The sequence below is a fragment of the Pectinophora gossypiella genome, chromosome 5 (assembly GCF_024362695.1).
Source record: "Pectinophora gossypiella chromosome 5, ilPecGoss1.1, whole genome shotgun sequence".
In the NCBI taxonomy this organism is placed as follows: Eukaryota; Metazoa; Arthropoda; class Insecta; order Lepidoptera; family Gelechiidae; genus Pectinophora; species Pectinophora gossypiella.
The window spans coordinates 12,601,507-12,618,437 of record NC_065408.1 but is presented as its reverse complement, the minus strand read 5'-3'; the positions used below and the strand labels follow the sequence as shown (position 1 = coordinate 12,618,437).

Genomic DNA, 16,931 nt, shown 5'->3' with positions numbered 1-16,931 from the left:
AGCGCTTCGACCAATAAACGATACGAATGCTATATACGTACATGGACGTCAAACGGCTATTGGTCGAAGGCCTCGATATAATTCGCGCCAGGTGGTACACGATTACCTCACACATCATCAGGCCTTACACTCTAGTCTCATATAATACACAGCCACGCATGCTTACCTACCTAGCAAACTCTAGTTTTGAAGGTTCCAAGATTGTAAACGAAAGAAGGGAAACAGACTGCGGCAAATCATTCCATTCCTTAATCGATCTCCAATAAAATATTTTCTCCAAAAGTATAACCTTCTAAAGAGCTATTATCTTTGTTCCAGTGCGCCCAAGTAGCAACGAATGTGGTGGAGCAGAAACACCAAGTATCCAGAGCGAAGAGGAGTCGTGCGTTGGGCAGTCGCGCGTTCAGAGGCAGCACAGTGTGGTTCACAGGGCTCAGCGGCGCCGGGAAGACCAGCATTGCCTTCGCTTTGGAAGCTTACCTTGTTTCCAGAGGTGAGTTATACTACTTCTACCATAGAATAAAGAATAATACTACGTATAGAACGGCAAATCTCCGCTCCCTACCAGCGGCTGAGCTAGATTTACCTCACCCCCTCGGTCTTACTTTAGTCTTCAATCGTATGGGCGTCAGACGTCACACACACAGATGCGCGTGTACGATAACGTCAATGTGTAGTGTCTGTGTAAAACGAGGTTTTTGTATGAAGTGTCCGGGGTGTGGTACTTCTTAAAAAATTCGAACTTTAAAAATTTTGAGTCAAGAGTACATTTAGTATAAGATTATTGTGGAGTGTACAGTTCGACACTTCTTGTCTCACTGTGGAGTTAGTGTCTGTCAGACGTTATAAACAATTTATACTCGTCCGCATCACTGGGAATAGACCTTTGGTCATCAGGCAGGGGTGCATTTCTTACTAAGAGCGAGAGAGAAGACGCTCTTTCACTTTCATGACTCGCGGTTTAGACTTTGTACTGGACACATGCTACTGAACGGTCTTGGACATTCCAGAAGTGACGGTTTTACGTGTCTACCGTAATATAGAAGGGCTCGAATTAGTTTGAAAATATTATCACATTAGTAAAGTGAAAGGTCTTGACTAGATGTACGTAACATTCGAAACCCTAAATGGCCTTATCTATTGCTTTTGATTTGACAGACATGTTTTGGTCCAAACACCTTGCAGCATAGAACATATAAATAATAATAAATATACTTTAAATTAAAATTAGATACCTCGTTTTATTGACCTTTTAACAATGTCAAGTCAAGCCAAGGCCAAGGGTCCGATCTCACTTCGGTGCGCACGCGCAATGTTGCACTTTACTGGTTTTGCTTCGATATTTTTACGACTTTATATTTTATTGATAATCTTAATTGTAATAATACAAATTGCAATTTGCACAAGTATACCTATGCCTATTTTTCGTTAAACCTGCCTTGTCACTGTTTACAAGGAAGACATTATTTGCACAAGGCCGTGTTTATTGCTTACTTATCTTATAACATAAACTATAGCTTTATGGTGTGCAATAATAAGTGTTGTGTTAAACAATTTTCATGCAGTGTCAGCCTGTCTGTCCTTGATTTCATCTGTCAACCGCACCAAGTAATTCGATACTGGTAAAGCAATAACCTGTATCAGTTGCAACATCCAGTAATGCATATTTATGTCAAAAGTGCATGTTTCCAAGTTTACCTATTTGTTGTATTATATTTACATTACATTTGCATTACTTGATATATTAGCACGTGTCAATTTATATTGTCAATCGCCCCTACAGACACCTCCTAATTTTAAGTCATATCCGTAATTTTCTTATCCGCCGACGCCGAAAAGAAAAGGAACGATTGACAACTGTTAATTTTAAAATGAATGAGTGAATGAATGAATAACCCGGGCGAATAAAATAATCACCTCGCTCGATATACAACCCATTTGACGTGTGTCTTCAACTTATTTCTGTCGTGTTATTGGCCAATATAAAATTTTGGCAGGGGTTTTTAAATTTCTGCATCAAAATTGACGTGTATTCCATAAATTTCCTGTCGATTACCCGTCCCTATCCTTTTCGGCTGATAAGAAAATGACAGGTATAACTTAAAATAAACTTATAAAATATATTAGGTACATATAAATAAGTTTTTCTTGCAAGTTAGTATACTTAATATTAAATTTACGGGATTTATTGTTTTGTTTATTTATTCACGGGAAATGGGCGTGATCCTATTATAACGGGTATTAACTAGATCACAAACCTAAAACATTTAGACGTTAATTCAAATCATGTGTGACGTGATGAAATTATTATAGATGATGAAATATTACGCGTGTGATGCAATTTTATAAGCCTTTGATGACTGGAGAAAGTTATTTGACACAAAGTCGTCAATCGAATGTAAAGTGCTACTTTAAAATCTTCTTGATTTATAAAGAGGCGAATCCGAAACGAAAGTTATTCGAAATAATACCTACTAATACTTTACTGCGTAATGTTAACTTTCTTTTAAATATATTTTATCTCTAACATAATATTGACCAGGTAGCATAGTACAGTTACTAAGCTATAAAAATGTGTGTAGAATATAATTATATAATGTTATTAATCAAATTACTAATAGACTATTATGGGCGCCATCCCATTCGCGTCAGACAGATTACTGCGGGGCGGAAGGCAAGAGGGAAGCCGATGCCCTATTTTTTCCTAAAAAGTAGTATGGAGATTGCTACACCGACAAGAGCGTGGCTCTTAAATTAGTGATGATGAATCAAATTACAACAAAAACATAGGCACAAATTGAAAATATATTTAAGTACCTGAGTCGCTGAGTGTGAGGCGGAAGGCAAGAGGGAAACCACTGCACTATTTTTTCTTAAAAAAGTAGCATGGAAAATGCTACACCGACAAGAGCGTGGCTTTTAAATTAGTGATGATACCTAACCTGAGTCTACAACAGTGAAAATATTTACGTGCAAATGCATAAAACATTGCGCGTGTGTAAAACGCATTGTATGGTATATAACTCTTGATCTTTATTATTTTATTAGTAGAGCTTTATTTTATATTCACATAAAATTCAACACATTAATCTCTTGATGAGTGTGCTGAACGTCGCTGAGCAAACCCACAGATAGAGATATCGACTACTTGACACGAAACGTCAAAATTTTCCATGGAACTTGTGTGGAAATATTGCGATATGACGACATCAATAAATGCGGTCAAACTTTCTACTCATTGTTATTTAAACATATTTAAAATTTAACTAAAAAAAAAATAAGATTGATTTTTGATAATCTTAATATTAGTCACTTTAAAGATTTACGCACCACAAACACAGTATCTAAACCATTGACGTATAATATAAATGTTACTATTATAGTGGGTACAGCTTAGACTGTAGCCAACTCTAGTACGGATTGCGGGACAGGGTTTGATTGTACTATGACATAAAGCACACCATTATACAGGATGTTAGTGCGGTCGTAACGAAATTCTAGAGGGCCGATTCATACCACGATTCTGAGTAGTTATCAATCGCAAAAATATGGAACTGAAAATAATTAAAAAAACACTAAAAGTTCATGAATTTTCCGACAGTCTACTTGATATCTACTCAGAATGGTGTGAATCATCCCTATCAGTATTTGTTACCGTGTCAATAACACCCATACGCACTTATATGGCTATCTGTACGGTCACGAGCATTAATATGTATACCGCTTGGTACCATGTCACATTAACTTTTTTGACAAATTGAACTGTAAGTTTCACTAAATGTCAAATATGTTAGTGCGACAGAGTCCTAAAGTGGGTACATTATATTGCTCATGACTGTACGTACTCTTACGGGGTGTAAGTGACATCATAACGAATAATGAGGGGGGTGATTCAGCTCATTATTCTGAGTTAATATCAAGTGAAGTTTTCCATCGACAAAGTACAAAATTGAAAATATTAAAAAAAAAAACAAGAATTTTGCAACGGAAAATATATTAACTCAGAATCATGGTCTGGATCATCCCCCTCAGTATTCGTTACGATGTCACTAACACCCTGCAACAGAGCATCACGCCTGGAAGCCCGAAAGGGTAAACAGAGGTGTATAGTATTACACCCACTCGTCACCAGCCTTACTATGACATAATATTGTTATTTTCATAACAAACTTATACTAAGTCTATTGACAAGTATAGTAAACACTTACTAAACATTACGCGGTACTATAATGTCAATGGTAGTGAACAGAAACTGTTATTATTTGTTTTACTTGCCATTGTTTCAGTCATATCGGGCAGTAGAATAGTTTTGCCGTTTTGTTTTTAAATAATTCGGCAGGTATGTTGCAGCTCTGTTGTGCTCTACTTATACCTACGTTTTTTACTTATGAAATGAGGAGCTCGGTGGCGCAGCGGTTAACGCGCTCGGTCTGCGATTGTTGAAGTTAAGCAACTTTCGCAAAGGCCGGTCATAGGATGGGTGACCACAAATAAAAAAAAGTTTTCATCTCGAGCTGCTCCGTGCTTCTTGCAGTAGCAGTCGTTAATAACCATCAATCCGCACTGGGCCCGCGTGATTGTGATTAGGCCCGATCTCCCTATCCATCCATAGGGAAGGCCCGTGCCCCAGCAGTGGGGACGTTAATGGGCTGAAGATGATGATAAATATGAAATAATTATTATTGTGTAGAACAGAGTCCGTTTGTGTCCGTGGTGTTATATTTGTAGCGTAGTATGTCGATATATAAACATAAATAGTCTAGGTATATGTGTCCCACTCTTGGGCCTTCCCTTAATCAACCGGAGGGGGTATGAAGCATATTCCACCGCATACTTAAACTCACGTCTATTTCCCACCGAGGTAAACAGAGACTGGAATTCCATTTGTTTTGATTCTGTCATACTTCTCCACTACCAGACGACCACGTTGCGAGTCTTATTGAAGATAATCATGTCTCGTGAGGCAGAGGCGCTTACCGCTGTCGACCCAGCACTCGCCTTCTCAGACGACGCCCTGAGCCGAGGTTCGCGCCCAACTGGGCACTCCCAGGCCTGTTATCCCGGATAAGCCCGGATAACGTAAAGATACAGATATATTCATATTCATTTATTCCTTATAACAACTTTACTTAGTATACTTCTTATATATATTAGTATACTTCTCGATATTTAGGATCCATATCCATTTCCTTGACAGAGGGCAGCAGTAACTGTCAGTACTATTCAGAGGCAGAGGACAGGAGTCCTAGTATGGCTTTGTAATAGACTACTCTGGGTGCCATCCCACTCGCGTCAGACAGAGTACTGCGGGGCGGAAGGCAAGAGGGAAACCACTGCCCTATTTTTCCCTAAAAAAGTAGCATGGAGAGTATTTTACAGAAAAGGGAATGGAAAATGCTACACCGACAAGAGCGTGGCTCTTAAATTGATGATGATGATGATCCATTTCCTTGTCCCAGGTATCCCGGCGTATGGCCTAGACGGAGACAACATCAGGACCGGGCTAAACAAGAACCTCGGCTTCACGAAGGAGGATCGAGAGGAGAACATCAGGAGGGTTGCTGAGGTGGGCAAACTCTTCGCTGACAGCGGCGTCGTCTGCCTCTGCAGCTTTGTGTCGCCTTTCGCTGAGGTAAGAATAATAAATATATATGTAAATATGTTGCTGGAATCAACAAAAATACGTATAGACCGCCTTGGTATCGACCGTATCTGTCTTAGATCTATACTAATGATGAACTGTATAATTATCATATTGATAGCTTCTGGCTCTACCATCCCCATTGGGGATTGTGCGCGTTACATTATATACTTATTGCATAATTATGTAAATATGTTTAACGTATAGGTATTACGGGTACCACTGAAGATAAATTGTACTTAATCTCACTTCGTACCTTCGTCCTTCGTTATAATGTTCTAAGATTTTATTTATTTGATTTTATTCGGGTAGCTTACAGCCTCTTTTACAAAGTAGATATTTATATGTGTAAACAAACGCCAATTACAAAGCTACCACAGGTGAACCTAAAACATTTTACATGTCAAACGGGCTCAGTTACCTAACCTAAAATTAAATAAGGTTCCTTGTTCAGCAAGGTTTTTAAACTTAACAAGGTTTTTTTAGATGAACATTAATATGTTATGTTGTGTTGTTATACAAACAAACAATATGTTTTACCATGTCGGTACCAAGATTTACCATCGGCATAGACTATATAATTGGATCGTGTACTAGGTTCAAGATAAATTATGAAATTCTGATTACTATTGGATAAATACAGTTTATGTGTGTGTACACAATCCCTTAATTGGGAGCGAGAATATTTTTGTTTACTTCCTATACACAGCAGAGAAATGAATCTTGATTTTACCCTAATATATTATTGTATTGTCGCTCGATTCTTATCTTATGGAACCTAATAAAAGATCGAGCCCGAGAGAGTTCAATAACACTACATTTTATGATAAGAATCCAAAGGGCAATGTTCTTTATTCTTAAATAGTTCTTAATTCTAAAGATCTTCCGTTGCGGGTGATCGGGAGTGTGCTTATAAAAGGCGGCGAATTTCTGTGTTAGCATAGAATAAGGAATAGTGCCGTATAGAACAGCAACTCTCCGCTCCCGACCAGCGGCTGAGCTGGGTTTACCTCACCCCCTCGGACATAGTTTAGTCTTCAATCGTATGGCGTCAGACGTCACACACACACACACACACACACAGATGCGCATGTACGATAACGTCAATGTGTGGTATCTGCGTAAAATGAGGTTGTTTGGATGAAGTGCCGCCTGTTGTACTACCAATTTAATTATAATACTAATGTATTTTTAATGTGATTCAAGTGCAATAAAGAGTTTTTGTATTTGTATTGTAAGTTGTGAGTGCATGCGTACATACTTGAGCGTTAGTAGTAGTTAGTAATCCAGCATGCCTAGCACGCTAATGGCGCGAGTAGCGTGAGTAAATGTCAAAGCGCGAGTTGTCAAATTTGACTTGCTCGCGACTTGAATATGAAAAGTGTGTCAAATTATGTTTAAAACTATAAATTTTCTTACTTCTTATGAAGGTGTCTGTTTTTTTCTTTTTCTTTGCTCTTCTATAAGCATTATACAATAATAAGATATTTCCTTTGGATTCCGACGTCTTTTTGAAAAATCGTGGATGTCTTGGTATCCGCGTGTACCAAGGTCTTTATTTTATCTCGCGTCACGTCGCGCCGCGCTTATATAGCGTGGTTTATTTGCAGGCATTTGTTGTTTTATAAAATTTGTCTTTTTATAAAATATTGTTTTATATAATGAATACATTCATTGACTAAATTGGGTATGTCCTTAGAAAAGATTTAGTACGATAGGGAAACTCTGAACCGACGGTGTGCGTCGAAGTAGCTATGTCAGGATATAAGAAAAGGAATTTCGTAGTTTCTAATTATCCCGGTGGGGAAAAGGCGTGTATTTATGTATGTACATAGATGAAATTGTACAATACAATGCAAAGACGCTTTATTGCACGTATAAACATAACATTTTGTAACTGTTTTTAAGTTACAAAACTGACAAGAAAAGCACAATCGGCGGCCCTATTGCTAAATAGCAATTTTAGGCAACTTTAGGGTGAAAGAACTTGTTAAATATTGGTGTCGGGGAAGGTGCAATATAGGTATAAGTAAATAATGCAATATAATATAATTGTAGTCTAAACATAAACGCGACACAGATTATCAACTTATCATTTACAAAACGACCACTACGTCAGTTAATTGCTACTACGAATACAGCGTATCACCTAACGGTATAAATGTATGTATTTATTACCAAATGCAACCCGATTGTTTATCGGCATTATTCATTGATAGGCTGACTCGGTTTCATTAAAGTAAATTAGCAACTTGATTACCGAGTTCTAATTAACAATTTGATAATAGTGAACCTTACATAGCTACTGTTAATGCTTCAATATTTAATGGAACAAGTTATTTATTTACTATTTGGAAAACCAACAGCTACATTAAACAATATTTAATGTAAGTTAGTCAGTTATTTGTTATAGGTTCAATCAGATGATCAGCCTGTAATAGGTTGGTTATAACCAAACTAGGGATCGAAAAGTGATTTTTGTAGTTTCCTAGATCAAATATAAATTATGAAATTCAGATTAAGTACTAAATAAAGATCTAAAGGTGACAAAAAACGTTTTCTTTTTTCCATTTATAATTTTAATCACGTTTTTCTATGGTTGCTTTTGTTCTCTTTCCCAGGACCGGGAAGTAGCTCGTCGTATCCACACAGATTCTGACCTGCCATTCTTCGAGGTCTTCATCGACACTCCTCTCGAAGTGTGCGAGCAGAGAGACACTAAAGGCCTCTACAAGAAGGCCAGAGAAGGACAGATAAAGGTATGCAATTTTATAAAAGAGTATCGCAAACACACGTACATATACGCTCACACACACACACACACACACACACACAGGTACGCACGGACGCTCGCACGCATGCACGCACGCTCGTTCGCTCGCACGCACGCACGCACGCACGCACGAACGCACGCAAGCACGCACACACGCTATTATTTTGTCATATTGCTTACGTTAGTCATCTCTGAATGGATATTCCACTTTCATCATTTTTGGGAGAATGTATGAAAATGTCCTTTTACGTACAAAGGTAATGTCCCTGGCGCATTTTTTATAGTGTTGGCTGCACAAATTAAGAGCCTCATTGATTATTACGATTTGTTCGACAAAGTGCCCTAAAGCGCAAATAGCGCGTTTTGGTAAACAGCGCCACCTAATATGTGTAAAAAGTATTTTAAAAATATATTACTCTTTAAAATCTTACCCATATGAATGGGATTTTCCACGGTAACTAATGCAATGCGTCAGTACGATGTAACGATATGCAACCGTAGAATCAAATTACTAACTGCATGTTGATTTAAATGAATAATTTGCGTTCCTTGTTTTAGAAGAATAGAAAATTGTAAAGTTTTACTTAGTGTATAGTATTATTATTTGTATGTCATTTCTATATCTCGGGACTATGGAGTCCCGAATTTTTGGAAGGCGTACGTGGGGCCGAAACCAACACGTTTTGGCTTCAGCCTTACACACACCTTCCAATAATCTTATTTTGAATCCATGACAGCTTTGTTCGGAGATCGACTTGCATCATAGTGTCACGGATTTGAATCCCAGCGCGGGCTCTAAAACACTGAATTCGACTTTGAGTTTGAATTTTTTATGTTTTGATCATAGATAATTGGTATCATGTGGTTTCCAAGTGTTTGCCTGAGTATTACCAATAAGCTCGTCCCTATTACACAGCTGACGAGGAGTAGTTGTGTATTCTATACACCTCTGCCTACCCCTTTGGGGATATTGGCGTGATACATAAATAGGTATGTATTTTGAATATTTTTCAGGGCTTCACAGGCATCACCCAGGAATATGAACGTCCAGAGGCGCCAGAGTTGGTCATCCAGACGGTCGGACGCACTGTCGAGGAATCCACTATGGAAGTGGTGCGTCTGCTCGAATCACAGGTAAACTACTAATTCACGTCCATAATCCCTATCGGAGAAGACCAAACTATGAATCACCAGAAGACCTGTGGGAATGATGAAACATAAGATGTGTCATGTAGAGCATATTCTTTACCTAGAAAAAATTATATAATTCTACCATTTTCTACTAAGCTACCAAACTCTACAAAGACCGTTTGTTTCCAGGACATAATTCCTCGCTTCGAGAACACCCTCCTGGGCGTGGAAGAGTTGTTCATATACGGCAACAGACTCACCAGCGCCATCGAAGAGGCTACCAGGTTGCCGCAAGTGCAGCTCACCACCCTCGACTTGCAGTGGGTTCAGGTATTAACATGATCACGCCTTCTCCAGATAGAAGGCACTTTTTTCACGGCTATACAGGCTGTTAGTGACATCGTAACTAAAACTTTGATGAGTGAAACTCTTAGACCATGATTTTGAGTATCAAGTGGAATTTTCCGTCGCAAAAGTATAGAACTGAAAATAATTAAAAAAAAAACCAAAAACATCATGAATTTTCCGAGAGGATTTTCCCTTTGTTATCTATTCAGAATCATGGTCTGAATCATCCCCCTCAGCATTCGTTGCGATGTCACTAACACCAATATTGTACTTGTATGGCTACCTGTAAGTACTTATACAGGATGTAAGTGATATCGTAACGAGTACTGAGGGGGATGATTCAGCACAATATTCTGAGTTAATATCAAGGGAATTTTTTCACAAGTGTATAATTGAAAATAATTGAAAAAATAAAATAAAAAATAACTTGAATTTTGCAACGGAAAATTCCAGGCTTATCTTTTTGATCCCATTGCTAGGCAAAGGCCTCCCCGTGATTCTTCCACTTTTCTCGATAAATACATATGACTTAAAATTAGGAGGTGTCTACTAAATCAGCTTCATTGCGTACTTAATATAAAAACTTTTGTCTTATTTTTGAGTTTATTTTTTATGTTGTAGGTGCTATCAGAAGGTTGGGGCTATCCACTCAAAGGATTCATGCGGGAACATGAATATTTACAAGTAAGTACTACTTATCTAATAAAAATCTGAATATTTACAAGTAGGTATATAAACCACAATCATCTAAAATTTTAAATAAAACAATTTTAAGCAGATAATATTTACTTTGGTATTTTTACCACTTGTTTATAAAAATAACTGTAATGTTCTTCACCCTAAGGTTTCCTGGCAGAAATTGCTGTTTAGCAATAAGGCCGCCAATTGAGCTTATTTTATTCGTTTGTACATAATTATCCCTTATTTATGTCTTTGTGCAATTCTTCTATCATGTGGGTAGTGAGGTGGAGTACCAACCTCATCAACACTGGTGTCAGGGTTACTACCGAGCCGCCAAAGGCCCCTGACAGTAAGTAGTAACCAGGGCCAACGGCTTACTTTCGGGCAATCAGGTGATCAGCCTGTAATGTTCTAACCAAACTAGGGACCCCAAAGTAATTTTTGTGATATGTCCCCACCGGGAATCGAACCCGGGACTTCCGGATCGTGAGCCCAACGCTTTGTGCAATAAAGAATTATTGATTGATTGATTGTTCAACAGGCTCTACACTCCAACTGCCTGACTCTCCCAGACGGTTCAATCATCAACCAGTCAGTTCCTGTCGTCCTCCCAGTGTCCACTGAAGTGAAGGAACGCGCCGCGGGGGCCACGGCGTTGGCTCTCATGTATAATGGAAGGGCAGTAGCAGTGTTGAGGGCTCCAGAGTTCTACCCCCATAGGCAAGAGGAGAGATGCTGCCGACAGTTCGGCATTTATAATGCAGGACATCCTTATATCAAGGTGAGAGGCGCTTCCTCAGACCATAACATACGCAACTCTTCCTCAGAACTATACCTCAATGCTTTCCCCGACTATACATGTCGTGACAAGCTGCAGTGGTTTTAGGCGGATGAGACGTTCGTTATGTAAAAATTACGATTCAAAGTGTAATTATGTTACCTACTGAATAAAGATATATTTGAGTTTGGATGGGATAGACAGAGGTACATCCATCGTAAGATGATCTAAGTACACACACCTCACCGAGCTTTCTATTAGACCAACGTGATGGGTGGTAAGCCGTATCACCGTCTATAATGGTCGAGCCAACTGTATAGTGAAATCTGGACTTAAGATAAATTCGATAAGTCCGGTACCTGGGTTCAAATTCGAACCCCGGTTTCCTTAGTAACTAACTTCTAATAGGGCCATTTGAAAACAAATATAAAAACTATATTTTTCTTTATCGTTCTAAAACAGTCATAAATTGATAGCTTTTGGAAACACTATCGAAATTCGTTGAAAAATGAAATAGTTACAGCTACACGAAATCAAGGAATTAGAAAGAGGTGGCAATTGGGTCGTGTATTATCTTCAAGATAAATTATGAAATTCTGATTACTAAATAAAGACGGATCTAAAGGTGACAAAAAACGTTTTCTTTTTTCTATATAACTTATTTATGAATTTTATTAAACAAAAATGAAATAATAAGTGCAACATTTTATCACATTTTTCTATAACGTCACCATGTGCTTTTTCATACAATTTCCTTCATAATTTGTGTGCGTCAAGCTAGCGGCCTCAAAAAAGAAATGGGCACGAAAAAATAATTTGACCATACCAAAAAATAGTACTCTTATTGAAAAAAATAGTACCTGTTGTAAAAAAATTAGTACCATCACGGTTCTGGATTTATAGCCATGTTTTATTGCACTTGCTAGCTTGACGGTGAGCGAAATTTGGCGAGAGTTAACGACACTGTCTTTCGCTTTGATTTAAACGCCAAAAAATAGTACCGAAATAGTACTCACCCCCTGCAAAATATCGAAATTAGTACTTCAACGGTTCCAAAGTTATAAAGGCAGTTCTTTGATCCCGCTGGCTTGACGTTTTGAAAATACCTATTATCTGGGGAAAGCTTGCATACTTCAGTATGTAACTAATGTCAATAAACTCGTATGAAATAGTACTCCCTACCATCATAATTTTGATCCGATTCTCTTTGTAGAAATATGTTAAAAAATCATCATAACCTATGTTTTGACGTTTAGTAAAAAGTAACTGTTTTGACTAGTTGGAAACTAGCCTATAGTTACATATAAATGTCGTTTTGCCAGAATGGGGAGGAGCATTCCCCCCACCACTGACTTTACCTACATTTGAGCTTGTTTTTATCCTCATTCCTGATTGACAGATGATCAAAGAATCCGGCGACTGGTTGGTGGGCGGTAACCTGGAGGTGTTTGAGCGTGTCCGCTGGAACGACGGGCTCGACTCATACAGGCTTACCCCCAACGAGCTGCGGCAGAAGTTCAAGGATCTTAAAGCTGATGCTGTGTTCGCTTTCCAGGTGAGAAATATTGTCATCTTCCCCCTAGCGTTATCCCGTTTTCACAGGGTCCGCTTACCTAACCTAAAGATTTGACAGGTCCGGTTTTGTCGACTGCCTGTCTGACCTTCTAACTCGCGAAGGGAAAACCAGTCCAATACAGGTTACGTCACATACCTCCGAAACGCATTTCTCGGGTATGTGGGTTTCTTCACGATGTTTTCCTTCACCACTGAGCACGTGATAATCATTTATAATCCAAACATGAATTCGAAAAACGTTTTCGAAAATCATAGGTTTATGCCCGTGCTAGATTCGAATCTGCGACCTTATAATGATTCCAACTGGACTACCACAGATCTTTCTAGGTGAGACATGTTTTGAAAAAAAAAAAAAACTTGTCATCGTCTGACACGAAAGAAGAGGGACTGAGATCCTGCTGTGATACAGCCTATTTGCTCGATAACGTACAACCCATCCGAATTAAATTAACTTGCGTCAAGGTATCTGCGACGCGGCATTTCGATTTGGTCGGTATACACCGCGAGAGCCGTTCGTGCTAATGCATCTTGACGAGACCCTCTCGCCATTTAGTGTCTGGTTAAAAACAATAGTGTCAGATAAGTTCTAGATAGACTATCAGACAATTGGAGGCATGTGGTGGAACATTAATCTTTATTGACATCTTCAAATGTCATCTTAGGTTGCATTCATGTCTTTATATGACATCTCTCTGTCTTCTCTCGTGTGGGCTCTGAGTTCCAATTATATGACAGATTATTAGACCAGAGAAAGAATCTGAAGATACTATAATGCTATCTATGTAATACGTGTTCGCCTTTAAGCATAAATAAGTAGGTATAATATCTCTGCCCGTTATTCCAGCTTCGTAATCCAATCCACAATGGGCACGCACTACTCATGCAAGACACTCAACGCCAACTAATAGAAAGGGGATACAAAAAGCCAGTTCTGCTTCTTCATCCGCTTGGTAAGTTCGATTATATCACACCTTTAGGGTGCCTTTATGCTGCGAAGATGTATAAGCTGCGCTACGAAACTATGTGACCTTTTCCACCAATACTAAGCTATGTAGCTGTGCGAGGAAGATGCGCCTCCGCAAAGTAGCTGTGCTACGAGCTATGCTACGTATCGATAGTAGGGAAGCGGCTAGGGCACCGGCGCACATTGCGAGATATAAAATAACTTTTTGCTTCCACGATGGCATGTCTACTTTCAGCGAAAAACGCGGGCATACTGTTGGTGCTCTGCTCGGAACATAACTTAAGTACGCATCCACAGCACGCATCCATAGCACGCATCCACAGCACACATCTATAGCACGCATCCTTCCATATAAAAAACATATCTTAGTTGAATCCGTTTCCACCGGTGCTATGCTATGTGCACCAATGAATATGATTGGTGGATATCAAACGCATCCGTAGCATCGTAGCATAGCACATCTCTGGTGGAAAGGCACCCTAAGAACTGTCATATAAATGTGACAAACATATCGTCTTCATGTAACTTAATAGGCACCAAATCGATTGTATTTTTTTTTTGTATTTAACTTATTTACTAATTTTATGTAAATAAAGCGCAAAAATAAACATTCTATATTTTATCACGTTTTTCTATGACGTCAAAAGTGCATCACTTTGTTACAACGATAGTCATAGATCGTCTTAAACGCACTTATATATGAGGCATATGATAATTTTACCCAAAGTTATTTCTAGCTTTGGCGTTTAACAAAAAGTTACTGATTTGAATAAATGGAAACTACCCTAATCTTGTATGGGCCGAATATGTACTCTGGGATACAGTCTTTAGAACGTTAAAGCATAATGTATTGAGTAAGCGAGACCTACTTTGGGCAGAATATCAAACGCATCAGTAGCTTTTATTACTTTTTTTTTACCTTTGATGGTTTTGCCCGAAGGCCTAAGATGGAACATTTTTGACGTGACTTATTGTAGATTTGCCGCAAATATCATTAACTAATTGGCCGGAATTTATTACATCTACCACCCTCTACTAATATTAAAAACATCAAAAATCTTATTTTGGACAACCCTTTCCTTGTCGTTTAAAGTCGTAAAATTGAATGTTCTTTTAAAATCCAAACCCCATTATTGTTTAAACAATAATTCGATTTAATCACCACAATTAATTAAAAACAAAACAAACACATCTTATAAATAAAACACGTCCTCCAATGCGTCACATCGAGGCAAGGTGCCCAACAGGCTGGCAGCATTACCCCTCTTAATCGCCAGACTAATTCTCTGACAGAAATAACTACCAGCCCTAGCATCCGCCGAAGTCCCGATAAGACGCATTGAGAGATCCTTAACAAACATACCCCCAACCCCACCCCATAACCCCATTATTTAATTGTCGTGTCTGAAAATCTTGGCCTTGGGAGGATAAATCGATCATACTACTACTTCTTTTATTTACAGGTGGATGGACAAAAGACGACGACGTACCTCTAGACGTGAGAATGAACCAGCATAAAGCGGTATTGAACGAGGGAGTGTTGGACCCAGACGCTACCGTGCTCGCCATCTTCCCTTCACCTATGATGTATGCTGGACCTACTGAGGTAAGTTTCATATAATTTATTATATGATGAAAACTAGAAGCTCAAATGTAGGCGGCAGCACTGTTGAGTGTTCCTAAATTTTGACAGTCCAACTAAATTCGTGATAAATTTGCTTCTTCTATCGTGTGGGTTTTAAGGTGAATTACCAACCTCATCAACCCTGGTGTCAGGGTTACTATTGAGCCGCCAATGGCCCCTGACATGGCTCATGTAACGACTACTTACTTACATCAGTAGGTAGTAACCGGGACCAACGGCTTAACGTGCCTTCCGAAGCACGGATCATTTTACTTTTTGGACAATGAGGTGATAAATTTGCTATAAATTGTAGAGCGACATGGAGTGGGTCGTTTTGTTTTTTGGTTTGATTCGGTTGTACTAGTATGTGGGTTTTAGGAGTGGGTGTTTATACTATGCGCCTCTGCCTACCCCTTCGGGCATACAGGCGTGATACTGTTATGTTGAGTCTGATTAGTTTATAATATACGTATTTGTGATTATAAACATTTATTTATCGGAAATGGTTAATTTTACATTAGACACGTTAACAATTTAGAGTTAATTAAGGGACCATAAGTTAATAAATATTGTTATTGGGATTTTGTCGGTTTCTCTATAATACAAATATGCATGAAGACTGCATATATACTCTGTATGTAGCGATTTAGAAGAGCGGTACAGTCATGAGCAATAACATGTACCCACCTTAGAACCCTGTCGCACTGTCATATTTGACATTTAATGAGACTTAAGGTTTAATTTGTCAAAAATGTTAATGTGACATGGTTTCAAAGTGTATATATATTAGTACTCGTGACCGTACCTAGTTTTCTTTAAAACGAAATGTGACTTAACCAGATTAACAGCAGTACTTACTTACCATAATTTTACAAACCCAAGTAATTTCGTAATGTTCGTCTCTCAGGTACAATGGCACGCCAAATGTCGCATGAACGCAGGCGCCAACCACTACATAGTGGGCCGCGACCCGGCCGGCCTGCCGCACCCCAACGGCAGCGGCGACCTCTACGACCCGCGACACGGCGCTATGGTGCTCAAGATGGCGCCCGGGTTGAACGACCTAGAGGTACGTGTACTTACTTATGGGCATTTCTCTCTATGGGACTTAAGTTCAACCCATAGACCTCGTATAACAAATGGATAATCAATCTCTGTATATATTAAAGTGTCCTAAGCGCATCTTGTCACAAGCGACGGCAACAATACTGTACACCAGGTATTGTACTTTATTTGAACAGACATAACTTCTTAATTTAAGGAAACGAACTTGTACTATCTACATAACTTAATTTATACGTATTTACATCACGGTTTGGACGCTTTTTTAGAAAACTTTTTAAAGTCTATTTGTTTATAGGATGTCTGTGGTTAAACTCCATTGATACTATGCTATAGATTGAATATGAGCGCTCA

At 38.7% G+C, this 16,931-nt stretch overlaps 1 protein-coding gene and 1 long non-coding RNA gene across 3 annotated transcripts in view; one reads left to right on the top strand and one right to left on the bottom strand.

The window, feature by feature from the left end:
- LOC126367145 (uncharacterized) overlaps positions 1-3,826 on the bottom strand; it is a 28,127-nt gene extending 24,301 nt beyond the window's left edge. Inside the window, exon 1 of the long non-coding RNA XR_007566445.1 lies at positions 3,746-3,826. This is a non-coding gene — a long non-coding RNA (uncharacterized LOC126367145). The remainder of the gene's footprint in view (positions 1-3,745) is intronic.
- LOC126367032 (bifunctional 3'-phosphoadenosine 5'-phosphosulfate synthase) overlaps positions 1-16,931 on the top strand; it is a 31,761-nt gene that overhangs the window by 12,636 nt on the left and 2,194 nt on the right. For both annotated transcript variants that reach the window (XM_050010411.1, XM_050010409.1), the window contains exons 2-12: positions 319-493; positions 5,460-5,632; positions 8,263-8,400; positions 9,429-9,548; positions 9,735-9,875; positions 10,515-10,577; positions 11,116-11,355; positions 12,752-12,907; positions 13,772-13,877; positions 15,355-15,497; positions 16,423-16,584. In XM_050010411.1, coding sequence (XP_049866368.1) covers positions 319-493; positions 5,460-5,632; positions 8,263-8,400; positions 9,429-9,548; positions 9,735-9,875; positions 10,515-10,577; positions 11,116-11,355; positions 12,752-12,907; positions 13,772-13,877; positions 15,355-15,497; positions 16,423-16,584 — 1,617 coding nt within the window. The remainder of the gene's footprint in view (positions 1-318; positions 494-5,459; positions 5,633-8,262; positions 8,401-9,428; positions 9,549-9,734; positions 9,876-10,514; positions 10,578-11,115; positions 11,356-12,751; positions 12,908-13,771; positions 13,878-15,354; positions 15,498-16,422; positions 16,585-16,931) is intronic.